The following is a 21,644-nucleotide window of genomic DNA, read 5'->3' as shown; positions in this document are numbered from 1 at the left end:
TTTTTGCAGTACACGGTCCTCTCACTGTTGCGGCCCCTCCCGTTGCGGAGCACAGGCTCCGGACGCGCAGGCTCAGCGTCCATGGCCCAGGGGCCCAGCCGCTCCGCGGCACGTGGGATCTTCCCGGACCGGGACACGAAGCCGTGTCCCTGCATCGGCAGGCGGACTCTCAACCACTGCGCCACGAGGGAAGCCCCACCATGGCTTTTTAAATCAGAGAATCAAAGACTCAAAACTGAGTGGATAAAGAGCCACATGACACTGCCTGTTTTGAAGCACTTGTGACTACGATTAAAGGGAAGTGTCCCCTTATTCAGTCAGCCTGCCGACTTATAACAAGAGCTCGGAACTAAAAGCAGGAAACTCAGCTTTCTAATAGCCAACGACACCATGAATTACTCGGAACTTTTATTACTGTAGACAATTTATTTCCTGAACTCAAAGAGGATTAAATTCATCTTAGTGTTACAGGAAATTTTAAACCTCAATCTTCTACTAACCTACCACTTTTAATATTAAAATAAAGGAGGAGTGTAGCTTGTTAACTGGTTCTTTTCATTTCCATTCCGTTTCTCTGATTCTTTTTTTTTCCCCAAAAAAAACAAATCACGGGACTAGAAGGATAGACAGATGTAGCTATAATAGATTATAATTTTATTTTATGTTTTAAGGTACTTCAGAGATTTTAATCAGCTTTATTAAGGTATACTTTATGATGCATAAAACTCACTAATTTTAAGTGCACGACATAATCAATTTTAACAAATGTATATAGTCACATAAGCACCATCACAATCACAATACAGAACATTTGCATCGCCCCCAAAACATCCCTCATACCCCTGCGTAGTCAACTTTCCCCAACCCCCAGGCCCTGGCAACCTCTGATCTTTCTGTCACTGTAGTTTTGCTTTTTCTACATAGATTATAATTTTAAAAAGCAGTAAAGAAGGAACAAAGAAAGGAAGGAAAATTCCATCCCCTTCCACCCCATTCTACAATAAGAAGAGATCGAGAAACTGATTATATTAGCTCCAAAGAACCTCTACTATAGAAACATAATCAGGAAAGGATTATTGACTTAAGTGTCCCACAATGAAAGACAGTAAATGAATAATTTCTCAGACCAGATTTGATTATTTTCACTAATCTTTTCCCTAATATCTGTCTCCTTCAGAAATTGCTTAATTTAAGATAAGGTATCAAGACAGTACAAACTAAGAAATGAAATGAATCTCCAAAAATCTAGGCACGTACTACAAACCTTCCACTGAGATCTCACGTCATTAGAAGTTAACCATCAGGGGTCATTTCCTGGTCTGGCTAGAGAAACAACACATGAGACAGGAGAAAAGGAAAGAGGCAGATGCTCACTCTTCTGGTGTCATAAACTGTACACATTTTAGCTAAGGACAAACCTCACACAACTTCTCTGCCACTTTCTTTCCCCATTCCTACTAACTCTGTCTGTGGTCTAACATACATGGTGATTAAGGAGTTTCACAGTCACATGATCAAATCCATTTTACTGACTTGGGTCAATTAAGTTTCAGCCTGAGAAGAATACTTCACAGTTTAATAAGTTCACAAGCAAAATCAAGTTAAATACAAACTGCTAGAATAGATTCCTCCTCCTTCACTATTTCTCCCCGTAACAAAAAGGATACCAGTTTTTAACTGTTGCCATGGCTGGGTAAACGATAAACAGTGAGTCATCTCAGGGGTACACTCAGGGTACACGAGTGCACAGAAGCACCCAGGGCAGGGAGATACATTACAGGTATTTCACTTAAGCACACAGGTAGGTGGCATCACTTCATACGTGTATGGATTCCAACTTTGTTCACTTGCTCAGCCTACATCAACCTTAAAAACAAATCTGCCCCTGCCTTGGTCTTTAGGAAACTAGGGTTTGGTTGATCTGGCAATGGAAATGGGTCTCACAATTATACATTTTTACTCTCAGTCCCACCCTAGAGACAAATGCTGTCCCCAACAGAACTCTCTGCAATGATGAAAATGTTCTCTATCTGTACTATCCAAATATGGTAGACACTGGCCACAAGTAGCTACTGAGCACTTGAAATGTAGCTCTGTGACTAAGGAAGTGAATTTTATTATTTCACTTTAATTAATTTTAATGTAAATAGTCACATGTGGCTAACAGCTACTGGAAAAAGCAGCTCTACAGCCGGTCCCAGTCACCCTCTGCCCCAGACAGAGGGAGAAAAATTGGGCTCCGACTCTGAACTCAATCCTGGGAAGTGGTCCTGGTTTGCCTCAGAAAACAAGTCACTCTCCTAAGCCGCTCCAGCCAGCCAAGGTCAGTGTTCACAAAAGGGAGTTTTTCTCCCTGCTCCCTATCCAGAAGCAGCTCTTTGTGGGCCATCTGCTCATCGGTTTTGGAACCTTAATCAATAGCTATTCCCTATTATAGATTCCTAAAGAGCCTATCGGCACTTTTCTTTCCAAAACTTTCCAGTGGTTTTTGTTGTTTCCTCCCCGTCTCTTACTTCTAATTCTACTCATTTCCTGTCCATCATAAAATCAACATCCATTAAACTGTTTACATAAAAATGTCTTCCATAATACCAGGGACAACAGCAAACACATATTAACTGTCCAGGGGATGGACAGTTCAAGGCAAAAACTTACCACCTATTTATATACACAAAGATCTATATGGTGTGAATGGGTTAAACACAGTATAATCAATAGATGCATTACCATAAGAATATTTTAAAATGAGATTATAGCAAGGCTAAAGATATTTTAGTGAAATGCTCTAAAACCCTCCCCAACCCAGAAAAGGCACATTCATTTAAGAACTCTCTGTGACCCTGGTGTCAAATGCATTCACTGGCACTCTGCTACATGAAACATGTCCAGAATGAGTCTGAGGTCAAAACTTTGTCTACAAAGGAAATTAGGAGGAAATTGTAAGAGATAAAACACAGCTTTAGGTTCTGGCATTTGTCCAGCTCTGTTCACTTTAGTCTAATATTTTAAGAGGTAGGGAAGGGAGGAAAGCGGGGAGGCAGCTGTTATGTTAATTATCCCACTCGAGGTCCACAACGCGCCTCCAGTCCATCCTGCCTGCTCTCTTCCCACACTGTGGATTTCAAAGTTACTGACCTGCCCTCCAAGTCCTACCACAAAGTGAAAGAGACGATCTGAAATAGCAGAAAAGTCCAAAGAGTAATGTTCCCAGAAAGGACAAGACTAAACTCAAACATGTCTTACTGTATGAAAAACATACAGTTTTAATAATGAACAGGACTCAGATATCTTCTGGGCAGTGCAAAACACTTACAGGTTAGCACACAGCCACATCTAGGGGATCATCACTGTACAAACGGGGAAAACGCACACCACCATCTCCCTGGAGGTCACAGAGCCAGGAGTGTGCAGCAAAGCCTGGATTAAAATGCAAAAGCCTGCTTTCCCAGACCAGCTCTCACATCACTTGGCCACAGCATCTTCCTGGTGGCAGCTCAATTATCAACCACAAATAATTTCCCCACTACTTCCCTAAACAAGAGTAGCACATCTCAGGGCAGAAGACAAGGCTCTATCCACTTTAAGAAGAAGAACACGCACAATGCAGCAAGTGTTAAAGAATCAATGGAACGCGGACCAGCAATGGCAAAATAATCGGGAGCACATTTTTTCCCCACCATTCTCAGTGATATAATTGTATACACCCCTTGCTCAGGTTCACAGCATAACTAAACCAGCCTGAATGCTGCCGACTTTGCCCAAATCCTGACAGTTAAGGAAACAGCATCCTTCGCATGGCATCACAGCAGACTGACAAGGATCCCACCCTATGCCAACCAATTTATAAACACAGTACCCTTGGAGGTGGTTTTAAACCCTACCTAAAAGAGCTACTACCCACACGGCCACAGATGTAATGACGAGTCGGAACCTGGCAGGATTTCACTCACTCACGTTCAAGCCAAAACTCAGTCAGCTGCGAAATGTAACTAAGTTCACATTTTTTCCCATCTAGCTGCCATTTCACAGGTTGATTATTCCAAGCACCAGTATCAGTTATTGAAATATCACAGATATCTGTGAAACATAAAAATTCTTTTTATAGTAACAAAAATAGACACGAAAATCAGAACCCATTTGTCATTTCAATATAGAAGATGACATGTTCATTCAGGACCATCTTCATCTTTTTATTCTTTTTGAAAAGATAAGAAAATAAGATGAATACAGAAATTTTTTCCATAAAAGGCCAACTTTTTCTGTAAAGGCCAAGAGAGTAAATATTTTAGGATTTGAGGGGCCACACGGTCCCTGTTACCACTACCCATCTCTGCCACGGTAGCACAAAAGCAGCCACAGATAACACTTAAATGAATGGGCGTGGGTGCGTTCCAATAAAACTTTATTTACAAAAATAGCGGGCCAGATTGAACTTGTAGGCCATCGCTTGCCAACTCTACCTGGCAAATGATTTCTTTTCTTCCCTTCTGATATTATCTTCAGCTCATGCTCTACTTCCATGGATCATTAAGAAAATGATGATAAGCTAAAGCGCAAAACTGTGGAGATTTAGAAGATGAGATTCTTAAAAACATATGGCGGTACAGATCACCTTTTCCTGAACTAACCAGTGCACAGAGAAGGTCGACAGCCTCCAACACAAGTTCCTGGTGTCCAATTCGCGTGACACCCAGCTCCTCAAGATCCTGATGGGAAATCTGCAGCAGCTGCTCTCCATTTATCTTCTCCCGTTCAAACTTGTGGACATACTGCTGCAGGCAATCATCTAACCCTACCAAAAAAAAGCAAAAGGGTCCATTATTGTCATTTTTGTTCCTTTACTCAAAACAATGCGCACATTTAAATCAACCTCAGGAATTGCCAATTATGCTCCACTATTTGATTGTCTATACAATGTGTATTCCACCTGAAGGACATCTTTCAAGTGTGTCCTCATCTTTTTAAGCAGATTTTAAATCTAATGCACAGCTTATTTGTACAGCAGAAAGTAACACAACATTGTAAAGCAATTACACTGCGATAAAAAAAAAAGGTTAAAATGGTCAATTTTATATGCTGTATCTTTTACCACCTTTAAAATATAAATAATTAAAAATGTTTTATTTTTAAAAATGCAAAAAAAGAAATTTCAAATGGATCCTACACAATTTTTTTTTTTTTTTCGGTACGCGGGCCTCTCACTGTTGTGGCCTCTCCCATTGCGGAGCACAGGCTCCAGACACGCAGGCTCAGCGGCCATGGCTCACGGGCCCAGCTGCTCCGCGGCATGTGGGATCTTCCCGGACCGGGGCACGAACCCGTGTCCCCTGCATTGGCAGGCGGACTCTCAACCACTGCGCCACCAGGGAAGCCCTATCCTACACAATTTTGACAGTTACCGTCCCATTCCCTTTCAGCTAAAAGAATAAACACTAACCCCTGCTGACTTGAAATGCTAGTTATCTGTGCCAGACATATGTTTGTCTGTTTGCTAAGCAGTCTTCCTCTGGAACACCATCCCTCTCCCAGCCCATGTGATCCCAGTGGACTTGCCAATCAAGATGCTTTGCCACAGTGATTGGCCACACTATTCTATCATCAGCCAGTTATAGGTTCAGGGATGACCATGTGACTCAAGCAGAACCAATCAAAATCTTCCCTGATATTTGATATTTGAACAGAGGAAGACAAAGTCCCCTTCTTTCTTTCCAGTTAGAAGTCATAAAGACACAAACTTGGGGATGCTGGCAGTCATTTTTCTGATCAGTTTTACAAAATAAATCTATTCGAGACAAAGAAGATGTCCCAGTAATAGCTAACATGTCCCTGGATCTAACCCTACTTAAAGATACTTCTAACCCCCGTATTTTTTTACTTAAATGAAAATAAAATCCCTTGTTAGCTTAAGCTTATCTGTGTTGAGTTTCTGTCCCTTGCAACTGAAAAAGTTCTGATGAATACAAGATCTAGAGGAGTAGGTACCAGCAGTGGTACCAGAGAAAGACAATGTTAAATGGGTTAGTTTATGGGAATTTTTCCAGGTCAAATACTACTGCCAACAGTGTTGTGTTTTAATGTTCTTATATAATGATTAAAATAGGTAACCCTAAAAGAACTTGGGATTCTTTACTCCTGTATAGAGAACTCTCTGGTCAACACGTTAATGGTTTTACTGGAAAATCTTATACTGAATTAGTTGATCTATTTAAGCCCAAAAATAAAAGCCACCTTAGTGTTTTGAAAGGTAGATTTATATAAATTCAATCCCAAAACAAAGGATGAAAACTCAATTTAACTAGAATAAAGTATGTGGAAGGCATGTTGCTGTCCCCTTCCCACCCAAACACACAAGCACACACACACATACACGCACACACACTTCATTTAACTCTCACGAAAGCTCTCTGTGTGGGTACTCTGAACCAGGAAAAGTAGACGTAGGTCCGGCACTTCCTTTTGGCAATACTAAAGTCCATGCATCTCAAAATCTGATATCCTAGGCTAAACGATATCTCTGCCCCACTTTTTTGAAAGTTTTGCAAGTGGCCAAAGCTTTCACCTCCTGATAAGATGTAGGAAGAGGAGCAATGTCCTGATAACCGTTTGGGGCGATCAAATAAATACAGGAAAAGAAGATTAAGAAGAAATTAATTTTATGATAACTAGTCAGAACCAGCCCATCCTCCCTGAAGTGACATCTGTCTATCAGAGGGGATCTGTCACACAGCAGCAAGGTTGGGGACACTGATATAAACTCAGCTCTACTTTGATGGCCTCGAGCCACAGGTGGCCTCCATGGCATGTGAGGTAGGCAGGCAGTGGAGGTCACACGAGTCCGCAGGCGTGGAGTGTCATGCCACTGGGGCAGCCAGGGGCAGCTGCACAGAATCCAGCTGCAGTAGTCAACAGTGACAAGGGCCAAAAGCTGAGGAGAGCCTCCTTACAACTTTATTCCCATTTCATAGATGACTAACTTAGGGCTCGTGTAAGTTGCATAACTTGTCCACAGTCACATAGCTGGTAAGATGCCAAGAGAAGGATTTTGTCGGCCATTTTCTTCAGCTCAATACAGAAGAGCTCAAATTCAAATTAAGGTTTGTTGACACAAGCCCTGATCCTTTTGCATTCTACCCTGCAAACATGAGATTATAAAAATTCCTCTCCAAACACCTTCCTAAATCAGCAGTAAGGGCTAATTACAAAACAGTTATTATTAAAATAGAATCATGGAAACCTAGAGGTACTTAAAAGATACTTCATGTTTTATTGAATCCAAAAAATTGGGAAAGTATGGACAAAAGACTAACTACTATGAGTTTTGCCCGAAATGACTTAGCCAGTTTTAAGCCAGATCAAACCAATATCTTACAATCTCCCCTCCTTCAGAAGGTTCTCTTCCTTTGCCTACTTTTAAGCTTTAAAAGGAATTTTTGTTTTAACTTGTCATAAAAATTTAAGACAACTATATTGTACATTTCAACCCTGTCATGGCTGAATTGATCTTCCTAAGATTCATATGCTGAAGTTCTAATCAGCAATACAATACCTCAGAACACCACTGCATTTGGAGGTAGTGTCTTTAAAGAGGTGATTAAGTTAAATGAGGTCATATGGATGAGCCCAAACCCAATATGACTGAGTCCTTATAAGAAGAGGAGACACACATACACAGACAAGAACATGTAAAGACACAGGGGGAAGAAGGTATCTACAAGCCAAGGAGAAAGGCCTCAGAAGAAACCATCTCTGCTAACACTGTGATCTCAGACTTCTAGCCTCCAGAATTTCAAGAGAATAAATTCCTGTTGTTTCAGCCACCCAGTCTGTGATACTTTGTTATGACAGCCCTAACAAACCAACACAAACCTAATAACACTTTATTTCATGTTCATCCACATGCGATAAACTCTTTCCTAAAATAAACAAGGCCCAATGACCAAAAGAATTGCAATTCATGTTTACTGTGCCAAGCAAGTTCTTTGCTCAAAATACGAGAACAAAACCAACTCATATTAGTTGTCATGTGCAGGATAAACCAGTCCATTAAGTGTAAAGTGAAGGAACCACGCACTATGGATGTTCATAAAATTTCACCCTTGAATAATAAGTAGAGATAAAGATGAGGCCAGATTTCTCTCTCTTTTTTTTTTTTGCGGTACGCAGGCCTCCCACTGTCGTGGCCTCTCCCGTTGCAGAGCACAGGCTCCGGACGCGCAGGCCCAGCGGCCACGGCTCACGGGCCCAGCCGCTCCGCGGCATGTGGGATCTTCCCGGACCGGGGCACGAACCCGCGTCCCCTGCATCGGCAGGCGGACTCTCAACCACTGCGCCACCCGGGAAGCCCCAGATTTCTCTTTTAACTATGAAAGATTTCCCTGAAGAAACAGGATTTCAGAAATAGCTTCAGTGCATTAAAGAAATATTTCGGACACAGAGAAGAAGGTTGAGATGAGAGGTGTGATGGCGTTTCTGGATAGGACAAGAGGGGACTGAACAAAACAGCAGAACATTTGCCTGAGAAAAGGCAAGAATCTCCTTGAAGATTCTGAGGAATATAAATGGTCTGACCGCAACTAATCAGAAGATCCCTGAGATGTAGGAGAATTACCAAGTAGAAACACCATGTTGCTACCTACCCAAATACAGAATCTAGAGTGGCTTAAAGACTTTCCCCTATGGAAGCAGCCTAAATGCCCGTCAACAGATGAACGGATAAAGAAGATGTGATATACATATACAATGGCATATTACTCAGCCATAAAAAAGAATGAACTAACGCCATTTGCGGCAACATGGACGGACCTTGAGATTATCATACTAAGCAAAGTAAGTCAGACAAAGACGAATATCATATGATATCACTTATATATGGAATCTAAAAAAATGATACAAATGAACTTTGAAACAAACTCACAGACAAAGAAAACAAATTTATGGTTACCAAAGGGGAAGGGGTGGGGAGAGATAAAGTAGGAGCTTGGGATTAGCAGATAAACACTATATATAAAATAGATAAGCAACAAGGGCCTACTGTATAGTACAGGGAACTATATTCAATATCTTGTAATAACCTATAATGGAAAAGACTCTGGAGAGGAATAGAAATACAATATATATATATATATATATATATATATATATATATATATATGTATGTATGTATATATATATATGTATGTATGTATATATAACTGAATTACTTTGCTAAACACCTGAAACTAACACAACACTGTAAATCAACTATACTTCAATAAAAAATTTAAAAAGTAAAAAGAATTTCCCCTCAAGGGACATGTCTATTGAATATGCTAGGTTTTAAATAGTATTGTCTCCAGTTTTATTATTCCAATACAAGATGGCCTATTGTTCAGTTATCCTATTGTTTAGAATACAATCACACATTTATAAACAGCCAAATCTAACTATTACGCAGTCCCATGAAGGAGGGGAAAATCCCCAATTTCAAATAAACTGGTTTTAGAATTTGTAATACACAGTACACTTTAACCTATTTGTCAAATGTATCTATTTACCAGTTCTTTGCTTCAAGGAACTTATTGAAAGTCTAGCAGCAGCTGAGAGAAACACAGAATTAAATAAAATTAGATTAAACACATTCCATTTACACAAATTAAACACATAATTCAATGTGGAAAGAATCAGGAAGGCAAAGGACAGGGAGTTCCCACAGAATGGAAGCAGCAGGGAGAGACAGCCAGACTTCCTCCCCTCTTCCCAAACCTGTAAATGACCCTAAAATTTCAGAGAAATCCCAAAGGCAAAAAGGCAAAAAAAAAAGAAATACCTTACGATTTTTAAAAATACTATTTTATAATTTATATCAGAAAGCAACAGGGCAGTGGTTAAGAGCCTGAGCTCCAATCTCAGTCCTACTTCTTGCTAACTGGGTACCTGGGGCAAGTTACCCAGTTTGCTCATTTGTAAAACAGAGATAATAACACTACCGACTACACAGATCTGTGATGAAAATTAAGTGTTAATAGTTATAAAGAGCTTACTTAGAACACTATGAAGCAAATAATTACATATTTCGTTCGATTAAAAAAGTGATTTATTCAGGTCGTCAGTCCCCTCGGTGTTCAAAACAAAAGTTGCTAGAGAGACACACAAACTCGCAAAAGCTTAGGTAGCCCCCTCTGGAACAGCATAAATTGGAGATAAAATAAAATCTCAACAGCCTTTGTTATTAGCTTCCCCAGAATATATTCCCAAATTTGACAGCTTACCGTTATCATTGATCCTACCTAAAAATGTTTTAGGATTTATATTGGAATACAAGCACCATGAAAGTAGAGTCTTCATTTTTATTCACTGCGATTCCCCAACATCTAGAACATTGCTGGTGCACAATGTTTGTGAAATAAGTAACTGAATGCATAAGAAAGACAAAGAACTTCATGTTCTTACCAACACACAAGTCACCTGATTTTATTTTCCCACGCAAGTGAGTAACTAAAATTAACAGAACGACTGATTGTGATATCAGGGTATTTGTTGCAAGTTTCAATGTTTCAAGATTAAAGGAGGTTATTTCTACACTGGGAAACATTATAAACAAAATGAAACCCCAAAACAAAACTCCAATCTTTGACAAGATACTTGCTCTGTACTAAGGATTAGTTTTCATTAACTAATTAATCGCTCCAAAATGTGGAAAGGATTGTGTACATGAAGATTAAGACATGAGAGTAAACGCCCCAGTGCAAAAACTCTAGAGTTATTCCCTTCTAATTTTCTGTACAAGACTGAAATCAGATTGTTGACTAGATCAGCCTCTGTCCTGGCAGGTGCGGCCTATTAGAAAGACGTCCCAAAGCTACGCTCTCAGCCTATAGGCTCAAGTCAGCAAAACCTCTTATTCCACAAAGACAGTGAGCCCAGAGTTGTTCTGACAGCCCTTCACATCAAGTACTTTGATCATTAAAGTATTTTTAAGCACAGGATTTTGCTTTCTTTTGCTATGTTTTAAAGGAAATGTGTTGGTGTCCCAGTTCAAGATGGCGGAGTAGAAGGACGTGTGCTCACTCCCTCTTGAGAGAGCACTGGAATCACAACTAACTGCTGAACAATCATCGACAGGAAGACACTGGAACTCACCAAAAAAGATAACCCCACATCCACAGACAAAGGAGAAGCCACAATGAGACGGTAGGAGGGGTGCAATCACAGTAAAATCAAATACCATAACCGCTGGGTGGGTGACTCACCAACTGGAGAACACTTATACCACAGAAGTCCAGCCACCAGAGTGAAGGTTTTGAGCCCCACAGCAGGCTTCCCAAGCTGGGGGTCGGGCAACGGGAGGAGAAATTCCCAGAGAATCAGACTTTGGAGGCTAGCGGGATTTGATTGCAGGACGTCAACAGGACTTGGGGAAAAACAGACTCCTCTCGTGGAGGGCACACACAAAGCAGTGTGCTCATCAGGACCAGAGGGAAAGAAGAGGAGACTGAACCAGACCTACCTGCTAGTGTTGGAGGGTCTCCTGCAGAGGCGGGGCGTGGCTGTGGCTCACCATGGGGACAAGGACACTGGCAGCAGAATTTCTGGGAAGTACTCCTTGGCATGAGCCCTCCCAGAGTCCGCCATTAGGCCCACCAAAGAGCCGGGTAGACTCCAGTGCTGGGTCGCCTCAGGCCAGACAACCAGCAGGGAGGGAACCCAGCCCCACCCATCAGCAGACAAGTGGATTAAAGCTATACTGAGCTCTACCCACCAGAACAAAACCCAGCTCTACCCACCACGAATCCCTCACATCAGGAAGCTTGCATAAGACTCTTAGATAGCCTCATCCACTAGAGGGCAGACAGCAGAAGCAAGAAGAACTACAATCCTGCAGCCTGTGGAATGAAAACCACATTCACAGAAAGATAGACAAAATGAAAAGACAGAGGGCTATGGACCAGAAGAAGGAACAAGATAAAACCCCAGAAAACCAATTAAATGAAGTGGAGATAGGCAACCTTCCAGTAAAAAGATTTCAGAATAATGATAGTGAAGATGATCCAGGACCTTAGAAAAAGAATGGAGGCAAAGATCGAGAAGATGCAAGAAATGTTTAACAAAGGCCTAGAAGAATTAAAGAACAAACAAACAGAGATGAACAACACAGTAACTGAAATGAAAAATACACCAGAAGGAATCAATAGCAGAATAACTGAGGCAGAAGAACGGATAAGTGACCTGGAAGACAGAATGGTGGAATTCACTGCCATGGAACAGAATAAAGAAAAAAGAATGAAAAGAAATGAAGACAGCCTAAGAGATCTCTGGGACAACATTAAATGCACCAACATTCACATTATAGCAGTCCCAGAAGGAGAAGAGAGAGAGAAAGGACCCAAGAAAATATCTGAAGAGATTATAGTCGAAAACTTCCCTAACATGGGAAGGGAAATAGCCACCCAAGTCCAGGAAGTGCAGAGAGTCCCAGGCAGGAGAAACACAAGGAGAAACATGCTGAGACACACAGTAATCAAATTGACAAAATCAAAGACAAAGAAAAATTATTAAAAGCAACAAGGGAAAAATGACAAATAACATACAAGGGAACTCCCATAAGATTAACAGCTGATTGCTCAGCAGAAACTAAAAAGCCAGAGGGAGTGGCACGATATATTTAAAGTGATGAAGGGGAAGAACCTACAACCAAGATTACTCTACCGGCAAGGATCTCATTCAGACTCGATGGAGAAATCAAGAGCTTTACAGACAAGCAAAAGCTAAGAGAATTCAGCACCTCCAAACCAGCTCTACAACAAATGCTAAAGGAACTTCTCTAAGTGGGAAACACAAGAGAAGAAAAGGACCCACAAAAACAAACCCAAAACAATTAAGGAAATGGTCACAGGAACATATATATAGATAATTGCCTTAAACGTAAATGGATTAAATGCTCCAACCAAAAGACACAGGCTTGCTGAATGGATACAAAAACAAGACACATATATATGCTGTGTACAAGAGACCCACTTCAGACCTAGGGACACATACAGACTGAAAGTGAGGGGATGGAAAAAGATATTCCACGAAAATGGAAATCAAAAGAAAGCTGGAGTAGCAATTCTCATATTAGACAAAATAGACTTTAAAATAAGGACTATTACAAGAGACAGAGAAGGACACTACATAATGATCAAGGGATCAATCCAAGAAGAAGATATAACAATGACAAATATTTATGCACCCAACATAGGAGCACCTCAACACATAAGGCAAGTGCTAACAGCTATAAAAGAGGAAATCGACAGTAACACAATAATAGTGGGGTACTTTAACACCTCATTTACACCAATGGACAGATCATCCAAACAGAAAATTAATAAGGAAACACAAGCTTTAAATGACACAATAGACCAGATAGATTTAATTGATATTTATAGGACATTCCATCCAAACACAGATTACACTTTCTTGTCACACGGAACATTCTCCAGGATAGATCACATCTTGGGTCACAAATCAAGCCTCAGTAAATTTAAGAAAATTGAAATCATATCAAGCATCTTTTCTAACCACAACACTATGAGATTAGAAATGAATTACAGGGAAAAAAAGAACACATACACATGGAGGTTAAGCAATATGTTATTAAATAACCAAGAGATCACTGAAGAAATCAAAGACGAAATAAAAAAATACCTAGAGACAAATGACAATGAAAACACAATGATACAAAACCTATGGGTGCAGCAAAATCAGTTCTAAGAGGTAAGTTTATAGCTATACAAGCCTACCTCAAGAAACAAGAAAAATCTGAAATAAACAATCTAACCTTACACCTAAAGGAACTACAGAAAGAAGAACAAACAAAACCCAAAGTTAGCAGAAGGAAAGAAATCATAAAGATCACAGCAAAAATAAATGAAATAGAAACAAAGAAAACAATAGCAAAGATAAATGAAGGTAAAAGCTGGTTCTTTGAGAAGATAAACAAAATTGATAAACCATTAGTCAGACTCATCTAGAAAAAGAAACAACATGGATAAACCATTAGTCAGACTCATCAAGAAAAAGAGGGAGAGGACTCAAATCAATAAAGTTAGAAATGAAAAAGAAGTTACTGCAGAAATACAAAGCATCCTAAGAGACTACTACAAGCAACTCTGTGCCAATAAAATGGACAACCTGGACAAATTCTTAGAAAGGTATAACCTTCCAAGAATGAACCAGGAAGAAATAGAAAAAATGAACAGAGCAATCACAAGTAATGAAATTGAAACTGTGATTAAAAATCTTCCAACAAACGAAAGTCCAGGACCAGAGGGCTTCACAGGTGAATTTTATCAAACATTCAGAGAAGAGCTAACACCTATCCTTCTCAAACTCTTCCAAAAAACTGCAGAGGAAGGAACACTCCCAAACTCATTCTATGAGGCCACAATCATCATGATACCAAAACCAGACAAAGATAATACAGAAAAAGAAAATTACAGACCAACATCACTGATGAATACAGATGCAAAAATCCTCAACAAAATACTAGCAAACAGAATCCAACAACACATTAAAAGGATCATACACCATGATCAAGTGGGATTTATCCCAGGGATGCAAGGATTCTTCAATATACGCAAATCAATCAATGTGATACACCATATTAAGAAACTGAAGAATAAAAACCATACGATCATCTCAATAGATGCAGAAAAAGCTTTTGACGAAATTCAACACCCATTTATGATCAAAACTCTCCAGAAAATGGGCATAGAGGGAACCTACCTCAATAAAGGCCATATAAAACAAATGCACAAGGAAAAAAAAAAAAAACAAACAAAGGCACAGCAAACATCATTCTCAATGGTGAAAAACTGAAACCATTTCCTCTAAGATAGGAACAAGACAAGGATGTCCACTCTCACCACTATTATCAACATAGTTTTGGAAGTCCTGGTCACAGCAATCAGAGAAGAAAAAGGAATAAAAGGAACACAAATTGGGAAAGAAGAAGTAAAACTGGCACTGTTTTCAGATGACATGGTACTATACATAGAGAATCCTAAAGATGCCACCAGAAAACTACTAGAGCTAATCAATGAATTTGGTAAAGTTGCAGGATACAAAATTAATGCACAGAAATCTCTGGCATTCCTATATACTAATGATGAAAAATCTGAAAGAGAAATTAAGGAAACACTCCCATTTACCATTGCAACAAAAAGAATAAAATACCTAGGAATAAACCTACTTAGGGAGCCATAGACCTGTATGCAGAAAACTATAAGATATTGTTGAAAGAAATTAAAAATGATACCAACAGATGGAGAGATATACCGTGTTCTTGGCTTGGAAGAATCAATATTGTGAAAATGACTATACTACCCAAAGCAATCTACAGATTCAATGCAATCCCTATCAAATTACCAATGGAATTTTTTACAGAACTAGAACAAAAAGTCTTAAAATTTGTATGGAGACACAAAAGACCCCGAATAGCCAAAGCAGTCTTGAGGGAGAAAAACGGAGCTGGAGAAGTCAGACTTCCTGACTTCAGACTATACTACAAAGCTACAGTAATCAAGACAATATGGTACTGGCACAAAAACAGAAATATAGATCAATGGAACAGGATAGAAAGCCCAGAGATAAACCTACGCATCTATGGGCAACTAATCTATGACAAAGGAGGCAAGGATATACAATGGAGAAAAGGCAGTCTCTTCAATAAGTGGTGCTGGGAAAACTGGACAGCTACATGTAAAAGAATGAAATTATAACACTCCCTAACGCCATACACAAAACTAAACTCAAAATGGATTAAAGACCGAAATGTAAGGCCAGACACTATGAAACTCTTAGAGGAAAGCATAGGAAGAACACTCTTTGACATAAATCACAGCAGTATCTTTTTTGATTCACCTCCTAGAGTAACGGAAATAAAAGCAAAAGTAAACAAATGGGACCTAACGAAACTTAAACGCTCTTGCGAAGCAAAAGAAACTACACACAAGACAAAAAGACAACCCTCAAAATGGGAGAAAATACTTGCAAACAAATCAACGGACAAAGGATTAACCTCCAAAATATATAAACAGCTCACGCAGCTCAATATTAAAAAAACAACAATCCAGTCCAAAAATGGGCAGAAGACCTAAGTAGACATTTCTCCAAAGAAGACATACAGATGACCAAGAAGCACATGAAAAGCTGCTCAACATCACTAATTATTAGAGAAATGCAAATCAAAATTACAGTGAGGTATCATCTCACACCAGTTAGAATGGACATCATCAGAAAATCTACAAGCAACAAATGCTGGAGAGGGTGTGGAGAAAAGGGAAACCTCGTGAACTGTTGGTGGGAATGTAAATTGATACAGCCACTATGGAGAACAGTAGGGAGGTTCCTTAAAAATCTAAAAATAGAACTACCATATGGCCCAGCAATCCCACTACAGCATATACCCAGAGAAAACCATAATTCAAAAAGACACATGCACCCCAATGTTCACTGCAGCACTATTTACAATAGCCAGGTCATGGAAGCCACCTAAATGCCCATCGACAGATGAAGGGATAAAGAAGATGTGGTACATATATACAATGGAATATTACTCAGCCATAAAAAAGAACGAAACTGAGTCATTTGTAGAGACGTGTATGAATCTAGAGACTGTCATACAGAGTGAAGTTAAGTCAGAAAGAGAAAAACAAATACCGTATATTAACGTATGTATGTGGAACCTAGAAAAATGGTACAGATCATCCGGTTTTCAGGGTAGAAATACAGACACAAATGTAGAGAACAAACGTATGGACACCAAGGGGTGAAAGTGGCAGGGGGTGGGGGTGGGGGTGTGATGAATTGGGCGATTGGGACTGACATGTATACACTGATGTATATAAAATGGATGACTAATAAGAACCTGCTGTATAAAAAAAATAAGTAAAATAAAATTGAAAAATAAATAAAGTAAATGTGTTGATTTGGAAATCGATCTAACTCATGTTTGTAGATTTGCATCTCATGTAGGTCCCCTAAAAGGGCCACCAAGTGACAGATGATGCAAACAGGGTTTGGGTATACTGTATTCTTTGACTAGGAGAATCAATCACAGATCACACAATTCAATTTAATTCTACAACAGTGTGGAGCAATGACCACATACAAGGCACTGTACTGGGGAGGAACCTCCAATGCAAAGGAGATGAACACTTAGCAGGAGGTCAGTTCTTGATGATCTGAACCAAAGGGAAGGAAGCAAGGCTTGGGTGGAACATTTACATCTCATTACAATATTCTCGGAATTCCCAACACTTCTAAAAACATTAAATGGTTAAGGACCTGACATCAAAACTCCTCTGCCTTCTCAACTTACTGACACTCCTGATTCAATATATTATAACATCTCCCCAAAATTCAGAAGGGTGGTCTACTGTTCGGACCTCCAAGTATCTTTTTGTGAAGTGAGACATCCAACTCTATCCTAGAATGACTTTCTTTGTCACCCCGTTTTGTTGAAGTCTGTAGGCCTTAATTTAAAAACTAGCTGATAGGGGACTTCCCTGGTGATCCAGTGGCTAAGACTCTGCCTTCCCAACGTAGGGGACCCAGGTTCGATCCCTGATCAGGGAACTAGATCCCCCATGCCACAGCTAAGAGTTCACATGCCGCAATGAAAAGATCCTGCTTGCAGAAACGAAGATCCCATGTACTGCAACTAAGACCCGGCACAGCCAAATAAACAAATAAATATTAAAAAAACAAAACAAAAACAAAAAGCTATCTGATAAAACTGGTTTAAGTATAGCAGCATGAATTCAGGCAATAACAACACGTTTGAAACACAGGGTGTACTGAGTTTTAGCTCCATAACGGTGAAGGATTGAGGAATTCTTTTTGCCTGGTCAGACGGGCCCCTGACCCACTGGCCTTTCCTAATGAGTCAAAACTACAATCAGTGTCTCCAGGAAGAACGGTGAAGGGGGGAGTCTGTTACCGACCAGGGTTCTTGGCCTCCTTAATCAACAGAAATTGATCAGAGGCCAGACAAAAAATTCAGGCAAGGCTTTATTGGGGCCCCTGCCTGCAGCACGGGGAGCAAAAACAAGTACCAGGTTGCCTTGCTCACTCCCGGAGGTGGGGTGAGCTGGTTCCTTATATAGGGTGAGGGTGGGGGCGGGTCCAGAGGGATGGGCTGGAGGGGGGGCTTAGGTGTTTTGCCCACCCCTTTGGAGGGGTTGAGCGCAGGGGGCATGCGCAGTGCCCTGCTTTTGCTCCTGGCTCTTCAGAAGCAGCTGTTGGGTTTTTGCTCTTTTTGTATCTTGTCCAGAATCTGCCCCAGCTGCGCATGCACGCAGTTCTTTTTAGTCCCTTGTAGCTTCTTTGTCTTCTGTTGCCTGAGGAGACGTGTGTCCAGGTGCAGGCGCGGAAGCAAAGGGTCCCAGGTCCCAGCCTGTCTCAGCCCCAGCGGCAGCCTGAGACAAAAGACACAGCCAGCGGTGCCGCTGCCTTTGCACCTGCTGAGACCCCTGATGCGAGCACAGTTCCTCCCTCTGGATATGGAAGGACCCAATTTCCTCACAAGCCATCCCCTTTCTCCCCTGTCAGAATATCCTGTGTGCACTCTGAGGGGAGGAAACTGCAGCCATGACTTCCCTTCTTCAGCTCAGGATCTGCCAGCGATCTCAAAAGGACAAGGAGTAGCAAGAAAAACAAAATGCACTGCACACTGAAGGTAACACAAGCCCAAGCCAACTATCAAAAATGGTGAATTGATGTTGCTAACGAAATGATGACCAGATCTAAGAGAACTACTAGAAATATGGTGTCACATCTCATGATGTAACATCCTAATGTTAATGAAGAATCACACATTAAACATACATTTGCCTTGTGATTTTTAAAAAATATTTCTTACCCTTTGGATATGCCTAATTCTTATGTTAGGTTTTATAATATGCACTATAGTCCAGGAGAATGTGTGTATTACTTAGAGATAAATGTCTACGTACTGTCAGTGTGTGCCCTCAAATTATTTACTTATGGAAAAGCATGATCAAAAATCTGAAGGCGGGGCTTCCCTGGTGGCACAGTGGTTGACAGTCCGCCTGCCGATGCAGGGGACACGGGTTCTTGCCCCGGTCCGGGAAGATCCCACATGCCGCGGAGCGGCTGGGCCTGTGAGCCATGGCCACTGGGCCTGCACGTCCAGAGCCTGTGCTCCGCAACGGGAGAGGCCACAGCAGTGAGAGGCCCATGTACCACAAAAAAAAAATTAAAAAAAAAAAAATCTGAAGGCTACTGAGCTATACAGTGATGTGTTCCAAATTCTGCTCTCTAATCTAAAACTCGGCACAATTCAAACCTAAACTCATCCTTCTCATCAAGCCTGCCTCTCCCCCATTTTCCTTATTTTGGTCAATGACCCCAAGGAGTACAGAGCTGTCCAGCCAGAAAGTGGAAGCCGTCCGCCTCCTCCTCCAGATTCTTCATCCCCAGGACTTCAAGTCTTCAGGTTTTTGAGTTCTCTCCATCTTAATGTTGAGTACCCCTCCACCAGATCTCTTCCGTCTTGTCTTACTGTCACAGCTGCCCAGGTTTCTACAATCATCCAGAAACTGGTTCCCATGCTCAGTCCCTCCTTCCTCTTGGTTCGTCCTCCACAGTCCCACCTGAGCAAAACCATCCCCTCCTTGACAGCGAAATCTGTGAGCTTAGCTGGGCATTCCAAGCCCTTGAGGACCTGTTGTCTGCCAAACGTCTCTACAATCCCACTTTTCTGTAACATTCATCTTTCTGGTGAGGATGTAGAAAAATGCCCATTTCGCTGAGTTTCTCCAAAAGAAACAAAGGTGTAACTCACAGATCGGCAAATACAGCGCATGGGCCAAATCCGGCCCACCGCCCGGTTTTGGAGGTAAAGTTTTATGGGAACACAGCCATGCTCTTTTGTTTACATATTGTCTCTGGCTGCCTTCGAGATACAATAACAGAACTGAGACAGAGACCAAATGCCTACAAGGCCTAAAGTACTTACTATCTGGCCTTCTAGAGAAAAGGTGTGCAAAGCCTTGGTATAACTAACAGCAGCAAGGAGTACAGAGTGATGGTACATCTGCCAACTGGAAAAACAGACTAGACTGGGAATGAAGTGAATCTGATTGTTTCTTTTCTTTTGATATTTTTGAAAGAATCATTTAATATAATTACACTGAATTAACAAGCAGAGAAAATGTTATCTCCTTCGGTCCCTCCCCAAAAAACTCCTGTACATGTTTTAGGAGACCCCTTACTACTTTTTATCCACTTTGTATATAGTAAAACTCACCAATTTTCAGTGTTACCAGTCGATGAGTTTTGACTAATACATACAGCCATGTAACCACACCACAATCATGATGTGAACATTTCTGTCACCCCAGACAGTTCCCTTGTGCCCTCTTGCTGTGTCAGTTCTTCCCCTAGGGCCCCTGGTAGCCAATAACCTGCTTTCTAATGAAGGGAACCTGATTTCTTAGTCTGGCTTTAGTCCATGTCCTGCCATGCACAACACTGGCTAAACCACTTAACTTCCGGTTCTTGGGCCCCTCGAGTGAACTAACAGGCTTCCTTTAAAACTGACACCCACATACACTACTGCTCGCTGCTCTGATTTTCTCAGTCATCCTGCCAGGCTTCTGGTTAAATATAATTTGAAGAAAGGGGACAACAACTAAGTTCTCTGCCTGAAAAGCAGGTTAAAAGAACTCTCAGTACCTTTCAGATCTAAAAGTCTACACTTCTCCACTTAGTATGTTACCTGTACTTACAATTGCAGAGTATGAAGAAGAAAATAAACTGCCCAGAAACTTAAATCCCAAACCTCCTCAGAGCCAAAAACAATTAGCAAATGAATGAACTTGGTCCTGAGCAAAACTCTGTCAGGTCTTCTGCCCTGATTAGAGCTGTGAGCATGTGAAGTCGTTGCTGAGGCCTCCCGCTGCCTTCAAAGCGCAGAAGCTGCGTGAAATCCAAACACAACCACAGATCCAGCCGCGAGGACCCTGGAAGCTCAATTAAGAACCAACAAAGCCTCTTCACTATGTTTATGGAAGGAGCAACGGATTTGTAGGAGGAGGAACGCGCGGCTGTCCATTTGGGGTGGGCAGGAAGGCATCAAGCTGAAAGAACAGAAATGCTGAAGACAAAATAAAAGGCTGTGCTCTTAACCATCTGGGCAAAGCTGGTCCACACATCATGGAAGAGCTGCAAAAGAATGCAGCAACAAATCCATGGCTTCAAGTTCTTCCAAGAAGCAACAAAAAGACAGTACTTTGTTTCTAAAGCAAAGTCAACTTTCTTACTAGTTACCAGTGTCTTCTAAGACTTACCTCACTCAGAAGACATCAGAAGATGGAACCAAAAAACAGCTACTCTTTGGGTTTTACTACATAAGTAGACGATTTATTACTAAAACAAAACTTGGAAGTAGCAGATATGTCCATGCCAGGATAATTTAAGGAAGTGAAAATAGGAGTTCAAGGATTCAAGCTACCCAGAAAACAAGTCAGATGGACGGCTCTCATTTGAGGTTTCTGAACTGGGAAGGAATGCATCCCAGCTGAAGATTTTAACCAGGAAAACCTGGCTTCCAAGTTGAAGGTCTGGCAAACCCACCCGCCGCCCCCCAGCCCTCCACCCAC

The 21,644-nt window shown here is 41.0% G+C and overlaps 1 protein-coding gene across 2 annotated transcripts in view; it reads right to left on the bottom strand.

The window, feature by feature from the left end:
- The window catches only part of CNKSR3 (CNKSR family member 3), a 101,988-nt gene that overhangs the window by 32,175 nt on the left and 48,169 nt on the right, over window positions 1–21,644 (bottom strand). For both annotated transcript variants that reach the window (XM_007458728.1, XM_007458729.1), the window contains exon 2: window positions 4,629–4,792. In XM_007458728.1, the coding sequence (XP_007458790.1) occupies window positions 4,629–4,792 (164 nt within the window). The remainder of the gene's footprint in view (window positions 1–4,628; window positions 4,793–21,644) is intronic.

The sequence above is a fragment of the Lipotes vexillifer genome, unplaced genomic scaffold (assembly GCF_000442215.2).
Source record: "Lipotes vexillifer unplaced genomic scaffold, Lipotes_vexillifer_v1.1 scaffold639, whole genome shotgun sequence".
Taxonomy (NCBI): Eukaryota; Metazoa; Chordata; class Mammalia; order Artiodactyla; family Lipotidae; genus Lipotes; species Lipotes vexillifer.
Note: the sequence above shows the minus strand (reverse complement) of the source record. Positions and strands in the feature narration are given on the sequence as shown.